Source organism: Schistocerca serialis, chromosome 1, assembly GCF_023864345.2.
Source record: "Schistocerca serialis cubense isolate TAMUIC-IGC-003099 chromosome 1, iqSchSeri2.2, whole genome shotgun sequence".
Classification (NCBI taxonomy): domain Eukaryota; kingdom Metazoa; phylum Arthropoda; class Insecta; order Orthoptera; family Acrididae; genus Schistocerca; species Schistocerca serialis.
In genome coordinates, this window is record NC_064638.1 from 1169474881 (window position 1) to 1169502586 (window position 27706).

The 27706-nt window shown below is 42.3% G+C and overlaps 1 protein-coding gene across 1 annotated transcript in view; it reads right to left on the bottom strand.

Annotated features, from left to right (window-relative positions):
* LOC126456267 (facilitated trehalose transporter Tret1-2 homolog) overlaps positions 1-27706 on the bottom strand; it is a 144493-nt gene that overhangs the window by 97626 nt on the left and 19161 nt on the right. The window contains exon 2 of the mRNA XM_050092022.1: positions 16778-16913. Within this exon, the coding sequence (XP_049947979.1) occupies positions 16778-16913 (136 nt within the window). The remainder of the gene's footprint in view (positions 1-16777; positions 16914-27706) is intronic.

The following is a 27706-nucleotide window of genomic DNA, read 5'->3' on the forward strand; positions in this document are numbered from 1 at the left end:
TCCAGCCATCCTGATTTAGGTTTTCCGTGATTTCCCTAAATCGCTTCAGGCAAATACCGGGATGGTTCCTTTGAAATTGCACGGCAGACCTATCTCGCCATCCATCCCTAATCCGATGGGACCGATGACCTCGCTGTTTGGTCCCCTCTCCGTAACTCAGCCAACCAACCAACCATCTGTTCCCTTGCATGGTTCCTAAAAAAATTAGATCTACTTACTTGCACTATGATCTTGTTTTCTTTTACTCTTTTAGTACTTATTGCTTTCTTTGCCACAGAATGCCATAGCTTTTGTTTTTGTGTACTGTTATACACTGAAGCACCAAAAAAACTGATATAGGCTTGCGTATTTGAGTACAGAGAAGTGGAAACAGGCAAAACATGGCGCTGCGGTCGGTAACGCCAATATAAGACAACAAGTGTCTGGCGCAGTTGTTAGATCGGATACTGCTGCTACAATGGCAGGTTATAATGATTTAAGTGAGTCTGAAAGTGGCATTATAGCCGGCGCACGAGCGATGGGACACAACATCTCAGAGGTAGCGATGAAGTGGGAATTTTCCTGTAGGGCCATGTCAAGGGTGTACCACGAATATCAGGAATCCGTTAAAACATCAAATCTCCGACATCGCTGCCGCATGGCCCCGTCAACACCGACATTGGACTGTTGATGACTGGAAACATTTCCCGGCAGAACGAGTCTTGTTTCAAATTGTATCGAGCGGGTGGACGTGTACAGGTATGGAGACAGCCTCATGAATCCATGGACCCTGCGTGTGAGCAGGGGTCTGTTCAAGCTGGTGGAGGCTCTGTAGTGGTGTGGGGCGTGAGCAGTTGGAGTGGTGTGGGACACTTGATACGTCTAGATACGACTCTGACAGGTGACACGTACGTAAGCATCCTGTCCGATCACCTGCATCCATTCATGTCCATTGCGCATTCCGACGGACTTGGGCAAATCCAGCAGGACAATACGACACCACGCACGTCCAGAATTGCTACAGAGTGGTCCCAGGAACAATCTTCTGAGTTTAAACACTTCCGCCGGTCACCAAACTCCCCAGCCATGAACATTATTGAGCATATCTGGGGTGGCTTGCAACGTGTTGTTGAGAAGAGGTCTCCAACCCCTCCTAATCTTACGGATTTATGGACAGCCCTAAAGGATTTATGGTGTCCATTCCCTCCAGCACTACTTCAGGCATTAGTCGAATCCATGCCACGTCGTGTTACGGCTCTTCTGCGTGCTCGCGGGGGTCCTACACGTTATTAGGCAGATGTAGCTGTTTGTTTGGCTCTTCAGTGTAGATGCTTTACGTATATGTGTTACACCTTAAGTAGCAGATATATTTTGTTTAGTTCATAACAGCTGTCTGCAGTCTGTTGTCACTGTTTCGGATTTAAACTTGATCGTCTGCCTACAGCATCGTCCTCACATAATTCTGTTAGTCCCTCTCCGTAGCCCATTTGTTAGCGTGTTTTGTTGTTATTCGGAGGACGTGGGTTCGATTCTAGGCACTGTTCCGTATTTTTCCTTTGCGGGAGGTCTGGAACAGGGTGCATTCAGCCAAATGGGGAGCTACGTGAGTGAGAAGTAACCGTTCCGAGGCCAAGAAACAAGACAAGCGCTGGCAGAGCAGTGTTCGCAGTTCTGCAGTTTCATGCTCGTAAATGTATATGTATTAAAGAGCATTGATGAAAGGTAGCTACCTTGTCGAACTCCTCATTTAATATCCTCTGTTCTTTTTCTCACTACCCCAATTACTTCGATTCTTGTAGTGTTACAGATCGCCTGAATCACCCACATAAGATGTAATAGTACGCTTCTTCTTCTTAACACCTGCCGTAATAATTGTCTATTTATTTTATCTAAGGCCTTCGTATAATCTATGAAAATGAAGTGTGTTTATTTATTGTATCCCTCTAATTTTTGGCCGTCTTTCTCGTATACACGATTCGCAACATTTGTCTCGCTACATGCACCTAGTATGTTTTACAGTAATGCGACAAATGAAAGCTGACTTCATCCGCTTAAAGTTAAAAAATTGGTTAGGTGTGAGCGGGACTCGCGCTCTCTACATCTACATCCACAAGGATACTGCGCGAGCCACCGTGCGGTGTGTGGCGGAGAGTACCCTGTCCCACTACTTATCATTTCCCTTCGTGTTCCACTCGCAGAACAAAGCAAGGGAAAAGCGACTGTCTATATGCTTCCATATGAGCCCTAGTTCCTCGTATCTTGTCTTCGTGGTCCTTACGCGCAATGTATGTTGGAGGCAGTAGAATGTTTCGGCAGTCAGCTTCAAATGCCGCTTCTCTAAATTTTCCCAACAGTGTTTCTCGAAAATAAAGTCGCCTTTGCTCCAGGGATTCCCATTTGAGTTCCCGTAGCACCTCTGTAGTACTTGAATGTTCCGTGCAAACTTAGTTACGTACTCGTATATAGACAGTTCATCCAGCCCGGGAGTCAAGAATCTCGAAGACTTTTGCCTGTTATTCACACTGACATTGGCAACATATCGGACCCCGGGAATGTGTTAATTTTATGTTTGTAGTCGTATAGCAAATGACAGAAATTTTTTTTTCGTTTTATGTAATTACAAATTAACAATTCGGTTTTTTACCTGTATTTGTACTAAGAAGCCTTTCCTCTTGCCAAATGTCATGATTCTATGCCAACGGGAAGCGCCCTATACCTTTTGATGAGTGAGTTTTCGAGTATCAAAACATGTGACATAAATGTCCGTATCTTTTGAGTGCACTGACTTAAAAGCTTCAATCTTTTTACACTGCCAAGGGACCGTAGACCTTATTATGTATCATAAATTTCAACTTGACGGATCTATCCGTTCCTGAGGAAAAGAGATTTTAACAGTCAGGCAGATGGACGGACGAAGAACAAAGTGGTACCATAAGGTTTCCTGTTTTAACGATTCAGGTATGGAACCCAAAAAGTGGTACAGAAACCAGAGTGCTAAATAGAAGAAAACACAAAAATTACGACCAAATTTTTAATAAAACAAGGAATACATGCTAACGGAACATACATGGGACCTCTTCGATTAGCCGACGACATTGGACTGTTTGCCTCCAGTGTAGACGAAGTTTAACAACGAAAGGAAGGAGTGTAATAATAGTAAAAGAATGCATAATCAAAACACCGATAAAAAATTGCACAAATTAACAATGAAGTCGGGGCGAGTTGACGAGGCCACTGAAGCCGTTGTTCCAGCAGGAGCTACTACCGTGCCTGTACCTAAGCATATCCCACCCTCTCTCCAGCTCCACACTCATCTTATCCTGTTCCAGGGAAACTTCAAGAGACTCTCTCTTCCTGACACAGAAATTCGTCTTGCTGGATATAGGCAGTCGTGGATCCAGCATGGCTCCATTCTGGGACGGTATCACCATTTGTCCGTCACCCCTAGCCCGGAAAATAACATTCCACCTGCCACTTTTAATGTGTCACAGGTGTCTTCGATTTTAATAGTATTAAAAATCAAATACTGTATGTAAAATATTTAAATAGAATAACAATAAATAGTTTAATTACAATTTACACTCAAGCGCAAAAGAATCTGGGATAAGCATGCGTATTCAAATACAGAGATGTGAAAACAGGTAGTATACGGCACGGCGGTCGGCAACGCCTATACAGGGTGGTCGGAAATTACTGTTACGGACTTCTAGGGCTTGTAGAGGGGAGTGAGTACATCGTATTTTGAATAGGAACCCATGTCCGGTAACGTCACCCAACGAGACCACAGAGCGTCAAAGTTGTAGGCGCGGGCGTCTCTAAATGTAGGTATACACGGGGAGATTCCGTGATGATGTTACAGACTTTCTAGGATGATGGAGAATGATAAATCCATCAATTTGAAGTAAGGATCCCTGTACCGGAAACGAACGAGTCGGAAGTTATAAACAAAAATCGTTCTGATACCTCCGACATTTGAATACATGTACCGGTTCTTGCGTTGCGAAGAGTGTAGAGCTGCTAACTTTCAGTGGTGGTAGTGTGGACAAAAACGATAAAAAAATGTCCAATCAACGTGGGCTCTAAAGTGCGTACCTTAACAGCTATGAACACTTGCTCAGTGGAGGAGATGTGTTTCACATTAGCGAAGATATACAAATGGTCATAGCTCCTCAGGTATGCAATTTAGAGCCCATGTTTACTGGACTTTTTTCTCGTTTTTGTCCACACTACCACCACTGAAAGTTACCAGCCCTACACTCTTCGCAGCACAAGAACCGGTACATGTATTCAACTGTCAGAGGTATCAGAATGGTTTTCGTTTATAGCTTTCCACTCGTTCGTTTCCGGTATAGGGATCCTTACTTCAAATTAATACATTTACGGTTTTCCATCATCCTAGAATGTCTGTAACATCATCACGGAATCTCCCCGTGTATACGTACATTTGGAGACGCCCGCGCCTATAACTTTGACGCTCTCTGGTCTCGTTGGGTGACTTTACCGGACATGGGTTCCTGTTCAAAATACGATGTACTCACTCCCCTCTACAAGTCCTAGAAGTCTGTAACGGGAATTTCGGCCACCCTGTGTAAGACAACAAGCACCTGACGCAGTTCTTAAATCGGTTACTTTTGCTACAATGGCAGGTTATCAAGATTCAAGTGAGTTTCAACGTGGTGTTACAGTCGGCGCACGAGCGATGCGACACAGCATGTTCGAGGTAGCGATGAAGTGGAGATTTTCCCGTACGACCATTTCACGAGTGTACCGTGAATATCAGGAACCTGGTAAAACACCAAATCTCCGACATCGCTGTGGCCAGAAAAAGATCCGACAAGAACGTGACCAACGACTACTGAAGAGAATCGTCCAACGTGACAGAAGTGCAACCCTTCAGCAAATTACTGCAGATCGCAATGCTGCGCCATGAACAAATGTCATCCGAAGACCCACTTATGTATCCTTGATGACTGCACGACAAAAAGCTTTACGCCTCGCTTAGGCCCGTCAACACCGACATTGGATTGTTGATGACTAGAAACATGTTGCCTGGTCGGACGACTCACGTTTAAAATTGTATCTAGTGGATGGACGTGTATGGTTATGGACAACCTCATGAATCCATGGACCCCGCATGTAAGCGGAGGACTGTTCAGGCTGGTGGAGGCTCTGTAATGGCGTGGGGCGTATGCTGTTGGACTGATGGTGCCACACACGTAAGAGTCCTGTCTGATCACCTGCATGTCGATTGTGCATTCCGACGGACTTGGGCAATTCCAGCAGGACAATGCGACACGTCCAGAATTGCTACAGAGTGCTCCCGGAACACACTTCTGAGTTTAAATACTTCCGCTGGTCACAAACTCCCCAAACATTATTGAGCATATCTTTGATGCCTTACAACGAGCTGTTTAGAAGAGATTTCCACATCCTCGTACTATTACGGATTTGTGAACAGCCCTGCAGAATTCATGGTGTCAGTTCCCTCCAGCACTACTTCAGACATTAGTAGAGCCCATGCCAAGTCGTGTTGTGGCACATCTGCGTGCTCGCGGGTGCCCTACACGATATTAGGCGGTTGTACCAGTTTTTTCGGCTCTTCAGTGTATAAAATGTTTTATTATGGCTATAATAGTAATTTGTTTACCTCAGCGATTCTTACATCGTTTTAGCATAACTTACAAAATATTGTATTTCAGAAATTACAGCATTTGATAAGCATTCTTTCGTGAATGTGTCAGGCAATTGATTTAAGAAGTGTAATAGCAACAAACTCTCATTACTTTCATTGCGTCGTAATTTATATAATGTAAAATCGAAGTTTGAGAGCATGTGACATTTCATAAAGAAACTCATATTATGTTTATTGATTTTATGAAAGTCCTTCACAAACTAGATAGCAGAATGTGTTGGGAAATGATGGACAGGACATTCTAAGAGCCATCCGAAAAATGTACCAAGACACCAAAATTTCCGTTGCCGGAGAAAGAGAATGTTATACGTATACATATAACATGAACTTTAGGCTTACGACAAGTATGCAGTTTGTCTCTCATACTTTTTAATATTTATGTGATGTTAGGTTGAGACAATGGCTAAAATAAACAGTTTAACGCCTATAACATTAATTTACTGAAAACACTTTGTCGATTACCAACTTCTTATAGCTGACAGTGAGGGTGTCATTCAAAACACCATTTATAAATTAAATCTGACTGTTGAGAGCCTTAACTTCACAGTCTCGACCCTAAAAAAAAAATTGCTTTTAAACCTCAAGACCCGGTCCCAAACACGATTATAATAAACCACAAGAAAACAGAATGAGTGAATGAATTCACCTTCTTCTAATACACCATCTCCTTTACAAACCACAAACACATGCCGAAAAAAAATTGAAAGGCTCATTTGCATTAAAGGAATCACACACAGATACTGAATAAAAACGCGAAGAAAGAAACCCTCGTAAAATTCTACAAAGCAATGGCAATGCCATCTACACTTTAATGCAGTGAGATTTGGATAAGAACAGTAGGCACTGAAGGCGGAACACAAGCTGCAAAAATGAGGTTTTGAAGAAGAGCAGATGGCTACAGACTATCTGATTTGAGAAGGAATACAACAATCAGACAAGGTCTCAAGTAAACAACTGAAACGTTTACTATGTAAATCGTGGCTTTTGATTACTGAAATTCTTTATACTTTTGAGACATCTAGCTTTCACGTTAATTCATTCTCTGAAAACTGGTTGGTAAATTTCAAAACTGACACACGTCAGAATAGAATGCGAAAGCTTTTACTGAAAAAATTTTGGGAGGTTCATACGTCCTTAACACTCCCCCCCCCCCCCCCCCCCCTTCGGCTCTGCGCTTGGCTATAGTACTAGCCCTTAATTTTATTTATTTATTTATTGAGTCATCAGTCGTTGCACTGGTTCGGTGTGGCCCACCACGAATTCCTCTCCTGCGTTAACCTCTTCATCTCAGGGTAGCACTTGCTGGATGTAGTCCAATCTCTGTCTATCCTTATAGTTTTATCCTCTACAGTTCCCTGTAGTACCATTAAAGGTATTCCCCGATGCCTTAACACATGTTCAATCATCCTGTCCCTTGTTCTTGTCAGGGTTTTCCAAATTCCCTTTCCCTGCCGATTCTGCAGACAACATCCTCATTCCTTATCTTATCACACCCTCTGATTATCAGCATTCTTCTGTAGCAATACATCTCAAAAGTTTCGATTCCTTTCAGTTACGGTTTTCTCAATGACCATTATTCACCAGTATACAATGGTGTGCTCCAAACGTACATTCTCAGAAATTTCTTCCTCAAATTAAAGGCTATGTTTGATACTAACAGACTTCTCTTGGGCAAGAATGCTCTCTTAGCCTGTACTAGCCTGCTTTTTACACTACTGGCCATTAAAATTGCTACACCACGAAGATAACGTGCTACAGACGCGAAATTTAACCGACAGGAAGAAGATGCTGTGATATGCAAATGATTAGCTTTTCAGAGCATTCACACAAGGTTGGCGCCGGTGGCGACATCTACAACGTGCTGACATGAGGAAAGTTTCCAACCGATTTCTCATACACAAGCAGCAGTTGATCGACGTTGCCTGGTGAAACGTTGTTATGATGCCTCGTGTAAGGAGGAGAAATGTGTACCATCACGTTTCCGACTTTGATAAAGGTCGGATTGTAGCCTATCGCCATTGCGGTTTATCGTATCGCGACATTGATCCTCGCGTTGGTCGAGATCCAATGACTGTTAGCAGAATATGGAATCGGTGGGTTCAGGAGGGTAATACGAAGTGCAGTGCTGGATCGCAACGGCCTAGTATCACTAGCAGTCGAGATGACAGGCATCTTATCCGCATGGGTGTAACGGATCGTGCAGCCACGTCTCGATCCCTGAGTCAACAGATGGGGACGTTTGCAAGACAACAACCATCTGCACGAACAGTTCGGCGACGTTTGCAGCAGCATGGACTATCAGCTCGGAGACCATGGCTGCGGTTGCCCTTGACGCTGCATCACAGACAGGAGCGCCTGCGATGGTGTACTCAACGACGAACCTGGGTGCGCGAATAGCAAAACGTCATTTTTTCGGATGAATCCAGATTCTGTTTACAGCATCATGATTGTCGCATCCGTGTTTGGCGACATCGCGGTGAACGCACATTGGAAGCGTGTATTCACCATCGCCATACTGGCATATCAGCTGGCGTGATGGTATAGGGTGGCATTGGTGACACCTCTTGTTCGCATTGACGCCACTTTGAACAGTGGACGTTACATTTCAGATGTGTTACGACCCGTGGTTCTACCCTTATTCGATCCCTGCGAAACCCTACATTTCAGCAGGATAATGCACGACCGCATGTTGCAGGTCCTGTACGGGCCTTTTTGGATACAGAAAATGTTCGACTACTGCCCTGGCCAGCACATTCTCCAGATCTCTCACCAATTGGAAACGTCTGGTCAATGGTGGCCGAGCAACTGGCTCGTCACAATACGCCAGTCACTGCTCTTGATGAACTGTGGTATCGTGTTGAAGCTGCATGGGCAGCTGTACCTGTGCACTCCAACCAAGCTCTGTTTGACTCAATGCCCAGGCGTATCAAGGCCGTTATTACGGCTAAAAGTACTGATTTCTCAGGATCTATGCACCCAAATTGCGTGAAAATGTAATCACATGTTAGTTCAAGTATAATATATTTGTCCAATGAATACCCGTTTATTATCTGCATTTCTTCTTGGTGTAGCAATTTTAATCGCCAGTAGTGTACGAACTGCTTGCTTCGTCCGTCTTGGGTTATTTTGCTTCCAAGGTAGCAGAACTCTTTAATTTTGTCTACTTCCTGATCAAAACATTTGATGTTAGGTTTTCTATTATTCTCATTTCTGCTACTTCTCATTACTTTTATATTTTCCCGGTTTACCCTCAGTCCATGAGATATTTTTTTGACGGTCCATTCCATTCAAGAAATACTATAATTTTTCTTCACTTTCTCTGAGGGTAGCACTGTCATCAGCGATTCTTATTATTGATTTCCTTCGACCCTGAACTTTAATCCACACTTGAACTTTTCTTTTATTTCCGTCATTACTGCTTCGATGTATAGTTTGATGAGTAGGGGCGAAAGATTGTGTCCCTGTCTTACATCCATTTTAACCCGAGCACTTCGTTTGTGGTCTTCAAACCTTATTGTTCCCCTTTCTTTCTTGTACGTATCGGATATCACAGGCCTTTCTCGGTATCTTACTCCTACTTTTCTCATAGTTTGGAACATCTTGGACCAGTTCACGTCGTCGAATGTTTTCTCTACATCGACAAATCCTATGATCGTATCTTGATTTTTCTTTGGTCTTGCTGCCATTATCAAGTGCAAAGTCAGAACTGCCTCTTTGGTACCTTTATCTTTCCTAACACCAAACTGATCGTCATCCAACAGATCCTCAATTTTCTTTTGCATTCATCTGTATATTATTCCTGTCAGCAGCTTGGATGTTTCACATGGTAAGGTTATTGTAAGGTAGTTTTCGCACCTATCTGTCCTTTCAGTTTTCGGGATTCTATGGATGATGGTCTGATGGTACGTCGCCAGTCTCATAGATTCTACACACCAACTTCAACAGTCGTCATTGGGGGAAATCCTCAATGATTTTACAAATTCCAATAGAATGTTATCTGTACTTTCTGCTTTATTTGATCTCAAGTCTTCTAGAGCCTTTTTAAATTCTAATACTGTAACCTGTAAGTCTTCTTCATCAAATCCCGTTTCTTCTTTTATCACATCATCAGACAAATATTCCCTCTCGAACAGGCCTTCAACGTAATTTTTCCACCTATCCGCTCATTCGTTTGCTTCAACAGCGGAATTCGCTTTGCATTCATAATCTCACCACCGCTGATTATAATAAAACAGAAGATTTTATTTTTCTATATGCTGAGTCAGTTCTTCCGATGATGATTCCTTCGCATTTTTTCCTGACCCATTTCGTCTTAGTTGCCCTGCACTTCCTATTTACTTAATTTCTAAGTGATTTATACTGTCGTATACACGAATTTTGCCGGCCGAAGTGGCCGAGCGGTTCTAGGCGCTACAGTCTGGAACCGCGCGACCGCTACGGTCGCAGGTTAGAATCCTGTCTCGAGCATGGATGTGTGTGATATCCTTAGGTTGGTTAGGTTTAAATAGTTCTAAGTTCTAGCGGACTCATGACCTCAGAAGTTAAGTCCCATAGTGCTCAGAGCCATTTGAACCATACACGTATTTTCATGAACCTTATTCGTGCTTCCTCCTTTTGTCGACCAACTGAAGTATTTATTCTGGTACCCAATGTTTCTTGTATCTACACCTGACTGTTCAACATCTGTGATAGCCCTTCTTACAGATGACCACTCCCCTTCAACTGAACTGTCTACTATTATATTCGACATTCTTCTATTCCAAGCCATCATATCCTTCCTTATATCGAGGCTATAATACATATCCATCATAATGACCCAGGTCTCACTGAGGGAGGTGGAACAGTATTTGGCACACTGGACCCACTTTAAGAAGGACTAGGGTTCAAATCTTGGTCTGACCATTTTGATTTAAGTTTTCTGTGATTTCCCTAAATCGCTCCAGACAAATTCCAGGGTGGCTCCTTTGAGAGGACACAGCCGATTACCTTCCCTGTCCTTGAAACAATCCGAGCTTCCGCTCTGTTTCTAATGACCTCGATGTCAACAGGATGTTAAACGCAAAATTCCAGTTCCTTCCTTTTCCTTAACACATTTGACTTCCCAGACTTTGCCCCCCTCCCCCCCTGGTCTAACATGGCGCCCCATTTATTTGAATTCTCCCATCCCTCTCATCTGTCTCTTCTTCTTACCCACACAGCATCTGCTGGGACCTGACTTTGAGGGACTGGCTAAATGAGACATCGTCATCATTTTAGCAATATCTACTCCATCGTCATATGTGTTTTACAAGTATAGTAAATCATCACCATTTTATTGTATTTTAATACATTATCATTGTGCCGGCATATGCTGGCGCCAGCACACCGGCTGTCAAACTTGTAGTGCTAAGATCGATAGTAGGTGCTGGATCAAGCACGCCTATCACTAGAGAGGCCAGAGACACACCGACAAGCAACAAGCCGCCAACGCCCTCTCGACAGCATGTATTTAGGCCGCAACCGCTGACCGGAGGGCCTCATTGACTCACACTCCAGTTCGACGTCTGTCAGTTACTTGCAATCCGGGCTCATTTCACATCACAGGCTACGACAATACATAGTGATTAGATTGTTGACTACAACAAGATTACTGATAATGTCCACGAGAGGACTATTACCAATCAGCTTGCACCAGTACACATGGACTCTATTCACGTTAAGTAACAACTTCGTGTTCATGTAAATAAAGAACCGTATAAATCCACATGTGCATTTGTCTCATAGAAAGAGGATCTTTTAACGGTAAAAGAAACGCTAAAACTATATATTTTAACACTCGGCTGAAGAGCAACAATATGCATCCTGCCAATCCCCCCTCATTTTCCTCTTTCAAATTGAAAGAGTGAAATTATCAATAAAGAAGAAGATAAATGCGGTTCGAGCATCCACTTACTGTTGTGGAAACTGACAGCTAATGTTCTCAAAATACTTACTTGCTCTCAATGATTCTACACACCTGTAGCGTTTTAAAGGGGCGTATTATGTTGAAATTGACCAATCATGTATATACATTGAATAAAAGTTTGCAGATGAAATGTAACACAGCTATCTTGTTCAACTGTGTCCTTGAAAATGTGTCCTGAGAACGGGAAGCCGAACTCAAAAAATGTGGTGTTAATAACCAAGTGCAATTGATCTACAAAAACGATAATCTTATAATTCAGCGTTTAGCTTTTGCCGACGATCATTCAAATACTGTCCCGAGACACAACAGTGGCAAAAAGAAAAATCAACATTTTAAAAAGAACTGCAGAAAAAAACAGGGCTTCAAATATCCTACGCAAAAACGGAATATAAAACAAACATAAAAATGCTTCATTTTTCCTGAACAAAGACTATAAAAAAATTATAAGTCAACAAATGTAAATATCTTGGTGAGGTAACGGCCGTTACGACGATGCTAACCAACTCAGGGCACACAAGATGGAAGCGATCTTTCAGTTAACTAAAGATGTGCATAATAAGCGATCTAGCTCCTTTCAAGCAAAGTTACAACGATAAAAATAGAGCGTTTATACCATCCAAACGCCTGGATTTGACTACAACAGGGGACGGAACGAGAGGAAAACTCCAAGAAAAATATTCGGGCGAATAAAACTCAACGGTAAGTGGTGAAACGGGAGTAATGAAGATCTGTAGAAGAAAACTGGACAACCGAATGGAACGGTGGTTAAACGTAGAATGATGCTTTACGATCATCTGGTTCCGTTGAATGAAAACAGGAGATGGTAGAGAATTTTTGAACACGTCAACTGAAAAAGTGACTGCAAGAAATGAAAAGTGGTGTAAAAAGAGATGAAGATTGGAGAACTTGAAAATCTGGACAGATATAAGTTTCGAAAGAAAATTTTAGATTCCCGTCTACAGAGAAAATCAAAAAAGAAAACTGGAGCGAGGTGGTCAGAAGATGGGAAAAAATAAGTGAAGGGGAGTTGAGGTAGAATCGATGACTATGACACGACATGAACAACGAAACAGTTCACATGTAAATGACCGGATGTCAGTGTCCAACGGGCACAATATTTCGGCAAGCGATCACATTACCATCATCAGATGCGCTGACGAATTGATTGCGTGGATACCGCGCAAGACTGCGAGGCGATCAGTTCGCTGGTGCGCCTGATGATAGCAACATGATGTCTTACCTAAATAATGTGCCCGTTTGACACTGACTTTCGACAGTCTACCTGTAAATATTTCTACATGGTTTGTTTCGAGTCTTCAGTCTTCTTAGTGGTTTGATGCGGCCCGCCACGAATTCGTCTCCTGTGTTAACCTCTCCATCTCAGAACAGCACTTGCAACCTACATCCTGAATTATTTGCTGCATATATTCCAGTCTCTATTTTCCCCTACAATTTTTACCCTCTACAGCTCCCTCTAGTACCATGAAAATCACTCTCTGATGTCTTAACAAATGTCATACCATCCTGTCCCTTCTTCTTGTTCGAGTTTTCCATACATTCTTTTCTTCGCTGATTCTGTGGAGAACATCCTCTTTCCTTACTTACCAGTTCTCCTAATATTCAAGATTCTTCTGTAGGACCACATCTCAAATGCTTCCATTCTCTTCTGTTTCGGTTTTCCCACAGCCCATCTTTCACTACCATACACTGCTGTGCTCCAAACGTACATTCTCAGAAATTTCTTCCTCAAATTAAGGCCTAGTTTTGACATTAGTGACTTATCTCGGCCAGGAATGTAGTTTTTGCCAGTGATAGTCTGCTTTCGATGTCCTCCTTGCTCCGTCCGCAATGGGTTATTTTGCTGCCTGGGTAACAGAATTCCTTAACTTCATTTACTTTGTGATCATCAACCCTAATGTTAAGTTTCTCACTGTTCTCATTTCTGCTATTTCTCATTACTTTCGTCTTTCTTCGATTTACTCTCAATCCATATTGTGTACTCAATAGACTCTTCATTCCATTCAGCAGATCCTGTAATTCTTCTGCACTTTCACCGAGGATAGCAATATCATTAGCGAATCTTACCATTAATATCCTTTCACTTTGAATTTTAATTCCACTCTTGAACCTTTCTTTTACTTGCGTCACTGCTTGTTCGATGTATATGTTGAACAGAAGGGGCGAAAGACTACATCCCTGTCTTACACCCTTTTTAATCCGAGTACTTCGTTCTTGGTCGTCCATTCTTATTATTCCCTCTTGGCTCTTGTACATATTGTATTTACCCGTCTCTCCCCATAGCTTACCGCTTTTTTTCTCAGAATTTCGAACGTCTTGACCATTTGACGTTGTCGAACGCTTTTTCCCTGTCGACACATCCTGTGAACATGATTATGAACCGCAACGTAAGAACTGTCTCTCTGGTGTTTTAATTTCCTAAAGCCAAACTGATCGTCATCTAGCACATCCTCAATTTTCTTTTCCATTCTTTTGTATATTATTATTGTCAACAACTTGGATGCATGAGCCGTTATGCTGATTGTGGGATAATTCTCGCACTTGCCAGCTCTTGCAGTCTCAGGAATTGTGTCGATGATGTTTTTCCGAAAGTCCGATGGTATGTCGACATACTGATAAATTCTACACACCAACGTAAATACTCGTTTTTTTGCCACTTCCCCCAATGATTTTAGAAATTCTGATGGAATGTCATCCATCCCTTCTCTCTTATACAATCTTAGGTCCTTCAGAGCTCTTTTAAATTGCGATTGTAATACTGGAGCGTGTTGGCGTGGCCGAGTGGTTCTAGGCGCTTCAGTCCGGAACCACGCGACTGCTACGGTAGTAGGTTCGACTCCTGCCTCGGCCATGGACGTGTGTGATGTCCTTGGGTTAGTTAGGTTTAAGTAGTTCTAAATTCTAGGGGACTGATGACCTCAGACGTTAAGTCCCATAGTGCTCAGAACCAATGGAACCATTTTTGTAATACTGAATCGCCTATATTTTCTATAGCGACTCCTGTTCCTTCTTCTATCACATCATCGGCCCAGTCTTCTCCTCACAGAGGCCTTCAATGTACTCTTTCCACCTACCCGCTCTTTCCTCTGCGCTTAGCAGTGGAATTCCCATCGCAGTCTTAATGTTACCACCCTTGCCTTTAATTTATTCGAACTATTTTTGATTTTTCTATATTCTGATTCCTTTTTCGATTTCTTCATATTTTTCATGCACCCATTGTATCTTAGCATCCGTGTACTTTCTGTTTATTTCACTCTTCAGCGACTTGTATTTCTGTACTCCTGTATTTCCCTGAACATTTTTGTGCTTCCTTCTTTCAACGATCAGCTGAAGTATTTCTTGTATTACCCATGGTTTCTTCGCAGTTGCCTTTTTTGGACCTACATTTTCCTTACCAACATCTGTGACTTGCCTTTTTAGAGATGTGTAGTCCTGTTCAACTGAGCTGCCTGCTGAGCTATTCCTTATTCCTGTACACGTAGCCCTAGAGAATTTCAAGCATATCTCTTCATTCCTTACTACCTCCGTATCCCACTTGTTTGGGTACCGATTCTTCCTGACTAATCTCTTAAACTTCAGTCTACTTTTCAATAGGTTTGTTTATAAATAAGTCATCTGCTACCAGTCACGATTTTCTTTATTTTATTTTTCGCACGACGCGTTTCGGGAAATGATTCCCATTTTCAAGTGCGTTTTTTGTGTTTGTTATGTCATTCCTATGTGATATTGTCGATGTGTGAGATTCTGCTTCATTTTGTTGACTTTTTAAGTTTCCTTTTGCTCCATTTGTGCAGAGACAACATCACATAGGAATGACATAACAAACACAAAAAACGCACTTGAAAATGGGAATCATTTCCCGAAACGCGTCGTGCGAAAAATAAAATAAAGAAAATCGCGACTAGTAGCAGATGAGTTATTTATAAACAAATCTATTGTTTTCACAGTCGCAGGCTTTCAGAACCATTTATAATGGATCAAATCAGCCTACTCTTCATCACTACTACATCCTGATATAAATCTGTATCTGCTCCTGGGTATACCTTACAATCCAGTATCTGATTTCGGAGTCTCTGCCCGACCATGATGTAATCTAACTGAAATGCCCCATATTTCCCGGCCTTTTCCAAGTACACCTTGTAATGGTTCTTTATTTGCGAAACCATTACCACCCGCCAACCCAATTTTTCGATACCGTACATTAATGAATATTTTTCTACGCAATGTCTCATTTTTCACTCTATTCAAATTTGGTTTCATTTTTAAATATTGGTACGTCGATATTTTGAGATGTTGAAATCGATATAATATCTAGTGTGAATATCTTTGTACTTATTGTTATCTTTGAGGCTGGTTTTGTGACTTTTGGCGCGGAAGCGTACAGTAGTAGTCAAGTTTTTGTGTTGAATATGAACACTCTTGACTTCGTGTTGGAAATGACAAGATGAGTCTGAGTTGTGGACAGTAAAGGGTGTTGTTAGTTTCGTTAGGAGCAGTGATAGCTGCGAAATTGTGCGATGAAGTAATATTTTGAACATGCGAAAGTATAAAATGTTTAATAAATGTGAATTTCTGTGAAGAGTGAGTGTGAAGAATTATTTTCAAGTGACCGTTGTTTAAAAAAGTTTGAAGCACATTGCAATGAAGAACATAAATCATCGAATTAATCCTGAAAGATTGTCTTCGTAAGTTCTTCAAGTCGTCGTAATTAACATCCGAGTGCCTTTCGCACCAACAGCAATAGTAATGCTACTTAGACAACGATTTTAATTACGAGCCAAAGCCAGAGCGAGATCGTCGTTGGATTGCAAATACAAGATAAGTGATATTATTGTTAATTTTCTTCATTGACTGTAATCAATTGATGTAGCACCTGCCACATTAAAGATCTTTTAGTTGCGCAATAAAAAGATCATACTTTGAGTGCTCGACGTGATAAATTTTGAACTAATTAACTGTTAGTGGAGGTATTGTTATAACCTCCACCTCTTGAATGGCGTTGGGAGAAGTTGCAGAATCACACGACACGAACAGTTTGTGTAGTGGGGCAGGTAGAGCGGCAGCAGCAGCGGCAGTGGTAAGCGTATGTATGTGGGTGTGGGTGTTTGTTGGGACAGACAGAGAGAGAGGGCTGCGGTACTTACTGACCCAGGAGACGGCGTCGTCGTCGGGCACGAGCCAGGGCGTCGTCTGCTGCATGGAGGGCACCCCGGGCGACGAGAAGCCGCGCACCAGCCCCACGGTGAGGTAGCCCAGGCTGGCCGCCATCGCCAGCAGCAGCTGCAACAACAACATCAAGTGTCTGGCTGGTACCCACACCGTACTCTGCACTGGCTCGACACTGGAACTTCAGCAAATGTCAAATTGCTGTGAAGTGCGCTACGCGCTTGGGTGCGCCAATTCAGCATTTCGTGGCACCCGAATAAAGCAGTTAATACTACAGCCATATATTGAAGAGCCAAAGAGACTGGTACACCTGCCTAATATCGTGTAGCGCCCCCGCGAGCAACATGAAATGGCATGGACTCGACTGATGTCTGAATTTGTGCTGGAGGGAAGTGACACCGTGAATCATGCAGAGCTGTCCATGACTCCGCAAGAGTATGAGGGGGTTCGAGATCTCTTCTCAACAGCACGTCGCAAGACATCCCAGATATGCTCAATAATGTTCATGTCTCGGGAGTATGGTGGCCAGCAGAAGTGTTTAAACTCAGAAGAGTGTTCCTGGAGCCACTCTGTAGCAATTCTGAACGTGTGGGGTGTCGCATCGTCCTGCTGGAATCGCCCAAGTCAGTGGGAATGCACAATGGACATTAATGGATGCAGGTGATCAAATGATTTAAATGGCTCTGAGCACTATGGGACTTAACTGCTGAGGTCATCAGTCCCCTAGACTTAGAACTACTTAAAACTAACCTAAGGACATCACACACATCCATGCCCGAGGCGGGATTCGAACCTGCGACCGTAGCTGTCGCGCAGGTTTCAGACTGTAGCGCCTAGAACCGCTCGGCCACCCCGGCCGGCGCAGGTGATCAGACAGGATGCTTACGTACGTGTCACCTGTCAGAGTCGTATGTAGACGTATCAGGGGTCCCATATCACTCTAACTGCACACGACCCACACCATTACAGAGCCTCCACCAGTTTAACCAGTCCCCTGCTGACATGCAGGGTCCATGGAATCGTAATGTTGTCTCCCTACCCGTATACGTCCATCCGCTAGATACAATTTGAAAGGTGACTCGTCCGACCAGGCAACATGTTTCCAGTCGTCAACAGTCCAATGCTGGTGATGACGGGCCAGGCGAAGCGTAAGACTTTCTGTCGTGCAATCATCAAGGCTACACGAGTAGGCCTTCGGCACCGAAAGCCCATGTCGATGATGCTTCATTGAATGGTCCAGCATTGAAATCTGGAGCCATTTGCGTTGAAGATTCTCTTTAGTCGTTTTTGTCCCGTTCTTGGAGGATATTTTTCCGGCTGCAGCGACGTCGGAGATTTCATGTTTTACCAGATTCCTGCTATTCACGGTACACTCGTGAAATGGTCGTAAGGGAAAATCCCCACTTCATCCCTAACAACTGCGCCAAACAGCTATTGTCTTACATAGACGTTGCCGACCGCAGCGCCGTGAAATGCATGTTTACATATCTCTGTATTTGAATACGCATGGCTACATCAGTTTCTTTGGGGCTTCAGTGTAGATATTCTCTATAGAAGAAAAGATTATGCAGTGGGTTTCTCATTCAGTAATCGAGTCTGAACGTTTTGTCAGTAGAACGAAAAAACATTCCAATGTTAAAATTTTTAATTACTATTAAAAACAGTCTTGATCACGATTTATTTAACAAGGTGACCGGTTTCGACCACTACTGTGGTCATCTTCAGACCATTGAGTAGGAACCTCTTTCTGTTGGAGAAAGTAGTGATTCTCCAACAGAAAGAGGTTCCTACTCAATGGTCTGAAGATGACCACAGTAGTGGTCGAAACCGGTCACCTTGTTAAATAAATCGTGATCAAGACTGTTTTTAATAGTAATTATTTATAAGACATTGATCACTGCTGTTCCCATAATGCATTCAAAAGTAGTTAAAATTTTTACTTTTTAATCACTCGATGACTAGTTTAGGGCTGAAAACCATTCTCAGATCATCGTACAATCCACGCAGTATGCACTGTACCTGTTCATCGCCCATTTTTATCTTCGGAAGCAAATGCAAATGTCGTGTGACTAGAGCCTCCCGTCGGGTAGACCGTTCGCCGGGTGCAAGTCTTTCAATTTGAGGCCACTTTGGCGATTTGGGCGTCGATGAGGATGAAATGATGATGATTAGGACAATACAACACCCAGTCCCTTTCTGTCGCGCTGACCACTGAGCTACCGGGAGCGGATATCTTCGGAAATGCAATGTTGCGATGATTTGATAACGGGTCTCGGTGCGAAACTAGTCATCGAGTAAATAAAAAGTAAGAAATGTGCAGCTCTGGATTGGTTTTTCGTTCTACTGAGTAACAGAAGTTGCTGACCCTAGCTGCTCCAGCATGCTGGAAATTCGTGAACGTTTTTTGTTTCTGAGAATATGGAGTTATGCCTCAGACAAATTGTAAGGTGGCAAGATTTTGCCGCTATACATGAATAATTTTGACGATGCATTTATCGTATCTACTTAGTATGGATTAACATTCTAGGTGGGATTATCGAATTATTAATCATTTTTCTGTTGATGCAGGGTAGCATCATTCTATGATCTCTGTAGAGTTGCATGCTTGGAAAGTAATTTCGCGCTGGTTCTGACAGCGGAAAGAAGTCGAGGGACTCCGCGGCCTTCGAAAGAGACACGGGCTCAGGGAGACAGTACTAGAGCTGGGGCAATTTTTATAGCTCTGAAAGGAATAGGACGATAATAGCGTGTAGCGTTTCTTAATAAAAAAATAGTAAAGAAAGGATTAGATATTTTTATTATTATTATTGGTCAGATAGATACGAAGAGATATAAATATAAAATGGATTAAGAAGACACATGAAAACAAAACTCTCCTCCAAATTGATGAAGAATTTGCTAAAAACAACCAAGAAGCTCTTACAGAACTTTCAAACAAAGGTTATCAAGATACAAAGCACCCACACCCGATTTAGAGATGTAAATGGGACCATCGCTCAGAATAACGCGGAAAATTGAAAATACTAGCAGGCTACTTCGAGAAACTCTTGAATTGTGAACCCATCTTTGAAAAATTTGAATCCATCCCTGCCGGCCGAAGTGGCCGTGCGGTTAAAGGCGCTGCAGTCTGGAACCGCAAGACCGCTTCGGTCGCAGGTTCGAATCCTGCCTCGGGCATGGATGTTTGTGATGTCCTTAGGTTAGTTAGGTTTAATTAGTTCTAAGTTCTAGGGGACTAATGACCTCAGCAGTTGAGTCCCATAGTGCTCAGAGCCATTTGAATCCATCCCAAATAACCGTGAGAAGCCGGATTCAGAACCACCGACGACTGAAGAACTACAAAAGGTGATTTCAGAACTTAAAAACAACAAAGCGGTGTTGACGGGCCCAGGCGAGGCGAAATGTGCAGGAAGCAACGTTCTATCGAAAGGCGTGGTTTCATTGACGCCATTTATGCCACGTCCTGTGGCCTTTTCGTGCCTATTCTAAGCTGCAGTGTGTTTGGAATGTTTTACTCCGTCACCCACAAGACAACCGCGTGATTTCAATGGTGGGCGTCGCGGTTTTCACCTCCATCGCAGAGGCGCCAAAAGAAGGGGTGCAATGTGGGTAAGGGGGCGGAGGGGGGAGGGGTACAACGACGCTCCAATGGTTTGAAGCGTCCACCGCGGCACACGGCAGAATTGTGGTGAAATTTGGTGTCAACACCATTGTGACGTCATTAATCCACCTTACGCCTCTCATGAACTTCTAAGCTGTGGCCTTTTTTCGCCACGTGTCGACACCTTCCAGTTTGAGGCGTCGTCGAACCCGAGGATGACATCACAGGGAGTCGCGCTGTTGAACCATTACAGAGGAAGGCACCTTTCAGCCTAGTGTCAAAGTGAAGCGTCGCGATGGGTGGGAATCACGGGAGTTACAAAAAGTGATCCTTCAATTCTTGGTTGGTTAGTTGATTTGGGAGAAGGGACCAAACAGCAAGGTCATCGGTCCCATAGGATTAGGGATGGGTGGGAAGGAAGTCGGCCTTGCCCTTTCAAAAGAACCATCCCACCATTTGCCTGGAGCGATTTAGGGAAATCGCGGAAAACCTGTATCAGGACGGCCGGACGCGGGTTTGAACCGTCGTCCTCCCGAATGCGAGTCCAGTGTGCTAACCAATGCGCCGCCTCGCTCGGTCGTTTAATTCTGTTGCGTAGTGTTGCTACATTTTTATTCACTGTTGCATTTGAACTTAATCAAACAGAAAAGTGCGGCTACTGACGCCATTAATCTTAAAATTAACAACAAACAGAACACGGCTTGTAATTCTTAATGGAGAGAAATCTTCAAACGTGTAAGTAGCATCTGCCATACCCGAAACGAGTTTTGTAGGACCATTACCTTACAAAATATATAGAAACTATCTTGTGGTTAACGTCGGAAGTTCCATGAAGCTTCTCGTGGACAATGCTGTTGTGTACAGAGATGTCGCAACGTTAGATAATAGCAGCGAAGTGAGCCTTGCTGATGTTCGACGCTTCGTGGAGAGATTCGAAGTCGGCCCTTAGCATAAACAAATGTAGTGCATTGCACGTACAACGGCAGAGAGTCCCATTATTGTAGGATTGTGCGATTACAGTACAAACACAGGAAGCAGCAACATCCATAAAATATCTAGCATAGTTCTTCAAGCTTTCCCGGCGAGGCGTTGTCATGTTGATTAATCGGGTTTCTGCCGGCTATTCGCGTCTTTCCTGCACGATATTGCAACTGCGTGGCTGGCAGTCTTCTTCAGGTGCTGTCTGATACTGACATCAGACAGCACCTGAAGAAGACTGCGAGTCACGCAGTTGAAATAGCGTGCAGGAAAGACGCGAACAACCGGCAGAAACCCGATTAATCAACATGACAAATATCTAGTAGTTTACGTATAAAGAGATTTAAAATAATGGAACGATCACAGCAAGTAAGGCAGATGCCAGACTGTTCAACAAGAATATTATTATGAAGTTCTGTATTTTTTGAGTAAACCTCTATTTTCCCCTTCAGATGGAATATCCTGTGATATTGTGTTTTAGGAACACGAATTTAGTGGATACGTAGCCCCATCACGCAACGAGTGCAGCACAGGTTATTTTGTAGTTTGTGAGAATTAAAATTTCAAGTGGTCAGGCCGCACACTGTTGCTGAGCAAAACCGTTGATGCCGTAACTGCATGCATTTTGCCCGAAGACCTTCGCGTGAGTGTAGGGAATCCATTGTGTTCTTTTAGATGCCGATAAAGCAGCGTCGGCCTTGAAAACGTTGCCTTGTCTCCAAGTACTGTACCTTCCGCAACGATTGTGTGTGTGTGTGTGTGCAATTTTGCGAAGAGATAACTAGAGGAATAGTTTCGTGAGCGTTAAATTAGCTCTTATACCATTTTGAATAACAGGACTTCACGATAAAAATCTTGTTCAAATCCTGTTTTGCGGAACCGTCTTTGATGACAAAGGAAAGGCGGATAAGACGTTTGTCTACACTGGTGGCGTTGTATCAGGAACTAGCAAATGAATAGATTCTAAAATGTTTCATTATTTTTTGCCCTAATTTTTATCCTCATAACTGATAACGTAACGATGTGTATTTTACTGGTAAAGAAGTTATGATTTTTGTATATGTTCAAAGATTGCTTTTAACATATCGAAAGTTCCAGAAATTGTAAAAGTGGTAAATGCAAAGACAACTGAGAATAAATGAAAGTGCGCTGTTCTTTTCTTCTTCTTGTCGTTTGCAGCTCGGGCTGAGCGGATGTAATTGTTGTAGTTGTAATTATATTTGTTCGATAATGGTTATTTAAATCTATCTGTTGTTTAGGGTCTGTTATTAATTCCAGCAATTACCTCGTCTTTTAATCATTTATGTTGTTTTCTCCACATGGTACATGCAAAAATAGGCAAACAATTGAACAAAAGCAAATTAGTGGTTTTCATTTATTATAAAGCTGTTGTACCAAGAACCGACGCAAGATTCACTTCATAGTGTAAAAATAAACACGAACGATCGGATATAATTGGTGACCTTCCGTTACTTAATTTTCAATTAAGATCTCGAACCCACCTGAGATGTTTGTTCCAGTCGTTTCTCGGCTGTATACAGTATTTTGCAATTAAAACTTCGCGAGTCTGATCGGTTTCTGCTTCCGCACAATGACGTCTGCCAGCCTGCTCAGTAGCCTAATACAACTTCTTCTTGGTCTTCTTCATCTGCTGCTTATCCATTAATGGATGTTGGTGACCACATGTTGCATCTTTCTTCTGTGAACCGTAATACGTAATAGCTGGTCTACACTTCGTGGTCCTGTCCATTGCTTTATATTGTCCAACCAAGGTGTTCTTCTTCGCCCTTGTCTTCTTTTTCCTTCAGTCTTCCCTTCTATTATTAACTGCAGAGTGTTTCGTGCTATATGTCCTAGGTATGCAGTTTTTCTTCTTTTTAAGCGCTGTCAACAATTCTCCCTGGTTGTTCATTCATTCCAGTACTTCGGAGTTGGTTATTCTTAGAGTCCACGGCATTTCAAGCATTCTGCGATAAATCCACATTTCAAAGGCCTCTAACTTCTTCGTTGTTGCCATATTTAGTGTCCATCCTTCAGAGCCATATAGAAGCATGGACCAGATGTAGCATTTTACAAATCGGACTCTAAGGTTTAGGTCTAGGTCTGTGCCTGTAAGAATATTCTTAAATTTTATGAAGGCGTTTCGGGCGTTCTCTATTCGACATTTTATTTCCAAGCCTGTTCGCCAGTCTTCACAAAGCCAGGCTCCGAGGTATTTAAACTTGTTGACTCTCTATATTACAGACCATTAAAATCGTAGATCTGCATCTTTACATGAGTCGGACTCTCGTGTGACAATCATAAAATTAGTCTTTTTGATGTTAATATTCAGACCTAGAGTACTGCTATAATCTCCTACTATGTTGACGAGTTGTTGAAGGTCATTTAAATTATCAGCTATCAATACCGTCTCATCAGCATAAAAAATGTTGTTGATATACACTCCGTTAACCTTTCTCCCTTTTTCTACATCATCAAGTGCCTCCTGAAAAATACTCTCAGAGTATAAGTTAAATAGCAGGGGTGACAGTATCCTTGTCGAGCTCCTCTACATATACTGACCAAATCTGTGACATTATCAAATTTAACCTGCGCTGTCTGATTCCAATATAAATTCTCTATACAGCCGATATTTTTCTCGTCCATATCAATTCTTTTGAGAATTTCCATGAGTTTATGAAGTTGTACTCTATCGAATGCCTTTTTTCGTAGTCAATAAAACAGAGGCCTACATTTTTAGCCTGATTATAGTAGTTTTGTATTAGAACTTGTAGTGCGACTATTGCTTCTCTTCTACCTAAACCTTCCCTAAATCCAAACTATGTCTCACTAATGAATTTCTCACATTTTTCGTATAGCCTTTGATGGATGACTCTCAGAAATATTTTCAGAGAATGGCTCATAAGACTAATGAGTCTGTGATCTTCACATCTTCTCGCATTCCTCCTCTTTGGTAAGGGAATGAAAGTTGCTAATGGCCATTCGGCAGAGTAATGACCAGTGTCGTAAATTTTGTTAAACAGTTTCTATAAGACTTTGATACCTTCTTCATCAAGGAGTTTAATAAGTTCGATTGAAATTTAATCAGGCCCTGTAGCTTTAGTGGTTTTTGAGTTTTTGATGGCTTTCTCGATTTCTTCTTTCATGATTGGAGGTCCTGTTAAATTGTTGTTCCTAGAAATCTCAACATTTGGTCTATCATCTGAAAAAACGTTCTTAATGTAGTCTTCCCATATCTCTTTCTTCTCCATGGTATCTAGAACCTAGAACCATTTTATTAGTTTTGTTGGTTAATGAGATGTTTTTTTCTTCTATGTAGCCCAACAGTTTCTTTTAACTTCTTATATAAGTTAAAATCGTGAAGTCAAGCTTGCAAGCTTTCAATTTCTTCACATTCATGTTGTAGCCATTCATTTTTTGCTGCTGTAATCTTTGATCTGATGAGTTTCTGGATATTATTGTACTTAGTTTGATCTTCATCCATCAATGAAAGAATTTCATTAGTCATCCATTTCTTTTTTCGAACTCGTGTTTTATATCAATTTTTTCTCGAACGGTGGTTACCATAATGTTTTTCATCTCTTCCCATACTCTGGTACTGCTTTCTTGGCCAGTCAGAGGTTTCATTGTCGCTATTTTATTGTCCTTGCTAACTTCACTTCTTAGTTCAGGTTGTTTGAGTTTTTCATAAGCTGTCTTCCTTTGCTGAGTTGTTTTTTTAATACGACACAGATTTGCAAATAAAAATAAAGAGGGTGGAATTCAATAACGTAAATTGTTGTACTAAAGAGGGAACTTTCGTATGCCGCACTATTTTGTGCTCTTTTTAGTAAAATTATCCGTCCTCAGTGAGGGCTCCCTCCATGTCGCATCTGTTCTAGTGTTCTAATTGCCCCATCTATAAACTGTTAAATTCTTGCCGCCGCATTGAGTAGCACCTCTTCTGGCTCTCGTATACAGACTGGGGGAACGCTTCAATTTCACAATGTATTTGAAAAAAAAAAGAAGAAGATTGTGACTGTTGTTGTGTTTATGAGTCCAAAGAATGTCTGTACGCTGTTCTCCATGCTAGTCGAACCTGTGCAAGCTATTCCACGTGCGGTTAGCTGGTACAGTCTACATGTATTTTTACCTTCCATGCTTCCTTCCATTACCAAATGTCTCCTTGTTGCATCAGGGTGAGTTCCATCAACGTCTCTCCTTTCAGTCAAATTCTGGCTTAAACTTCTAATCTCGTCGATTCGATTCGGTAATTGTCCATCAGCTATCCCGCCTACCTATCTATCCTTGAGGATTCTTCGGTGAAAGCACGTTTCAAAAGTTACTAATCTCTTCTTGTCTGAAATGCTTACCGTTCACATTTCACTTTCGTAGAAGTGTGCACTCGAGACAAGTACTTTCAGCCATGGTTGCCTAATATATGAAATTGTATTCGATGTTAACAAATTTCAGTCTTTAATAAACGATTTTCTTTCTATTCTGCTTTTTTATCCTCTCCGGTCATCATCAGCTTTTACTGCCTACTTAACAAAACTCAGATACTACTTTCACTGTCTCATTTCTCGATCTAATTCTCTCGGCGTCACACAATTTAATCGACTACATTGCATTACCCTTGTTGGCTCTCTTCCTACAACATCTTTTCAAGAAACTATCCGTTTCGTTCAACTGCTCTTCCAAGTCCTTTGATGTCTCTGAGAGAATTAAATGTTATCGGCGAACCTCAAAAGTCTTTATTTCTTCTCCCTGTACTTTAATTCCTGCCCCAAATTTTTCTTTGGTTGACCGCTTGCTCAGTATACAGATGGAACAACATCGGGGATTGACTATAACCCTATCTCAATCGCTTCTCAACCACTACTTACCTTTCTCATCATTCGTCTCTTTATAAGGGAGGTCTGATTAATGTACAAGTTTTAGATAAATCTGGCCCCTACTGCCGGCCGGTGTGGCCGTGCGGTTCTAGGCGCTACAGTCTGGAACCGCGGGACCGCTACGGTCGCAGGTTCGAATCCTGCGTCGGGCATGAATGTGTGTGATGTCCTTAGGTTAGTTAGGTTTAAGTAGTTCTAAGTTCTAGGGGACTGATGACCTAAGCAGTTAAGTCCCATAGTGCTCAGAGCCATTTGAACCCATTTGGCCCCTACTGATAACTTAATACGGAGGGGATTACGTATTTTTACGTCTGACTTGCCAGAGAGCAAGTAATACCTAGTGTCTGTACCGCAGACTGCCTATAGAACCAGAAAGTTGCCACTGTTTCGAGCCCCGTCCTTGTGCAATGCAGCAACTGTTGGACCTCTTTGACGGTCGCGCCAAGCCAGTGTTTTGACTGCCAGCTGTTCAAACGGCCCCCTAGATTGCACAAGTGTGGAAAGCATCACACATGTATCTGTCGCGCGCGGTTACGTTGACGCTAAATATCGTGCTTATCCTTAGGCGAAGCAGAAGTGCAAGATCTACAGAACAGAATCTATGGAAAACACGAAAGACTCTGAAAACTGTGCACTCTCAGGTTTTACCAGAGTATACGGCAGTAAATACTGTTGAACGAAACCAATACAACCGCTAAAATTCTTCTTTGTTGCTCGTTACAAACAATACTAGCCAGATTTCACATTTTTCGTCTATAAAAGATATGAAACTGAAGAATATATTGTATTTTTCGGTACCATTCAATTAATCAAAGCTTATAACCTAAACAGTTGGTTAGTGTGATTAACCACAACGAAGTTTCATCCTGGAAAGTATATCGCCTCTGGAAATCCCTCAATAGGAACCATGTAAAGTGAAATGATGCAAAACATACCACTGCGCAGTATGTACATACCAGAACGATAGTGTAAGGTAAATGTGGCAATCAAATTTTCGTGATTCACCGTATACTGATGACAGAAGGTGAAACAACATTCCATACCAAATGGTTCAAATGGCTCTGAGCACTATGGGACTTAACATATGAGGTCATCAGTCCCCTAGAACTTAGAACTACTTAAACCTAACTAACCTAAGGACATCACACACATCCATGCCCGAGGCAGGATTCGAACCTGCGACCGGAGCGGTCGCCCGGTTCCAGAATGAAGCGCCTAGAACCGCTCGGCCACACCGGCCGGTCATTCCATAGCATGTGCATTTCAAATCGAATGCCTGACTAAAATATGTATTACATTTAGTGGTCTGTAAGTTATCCACACGTAATGGTATCACAGGGTCATAGTACATGCTGTCTAGAGGTGGATGTCACCAGTTAAAAAAACCGTCAAACACATCCCAAAAGCTATTTTATCATGTCCTTATGCTCCATGTACGAAATAATGCACGAAGG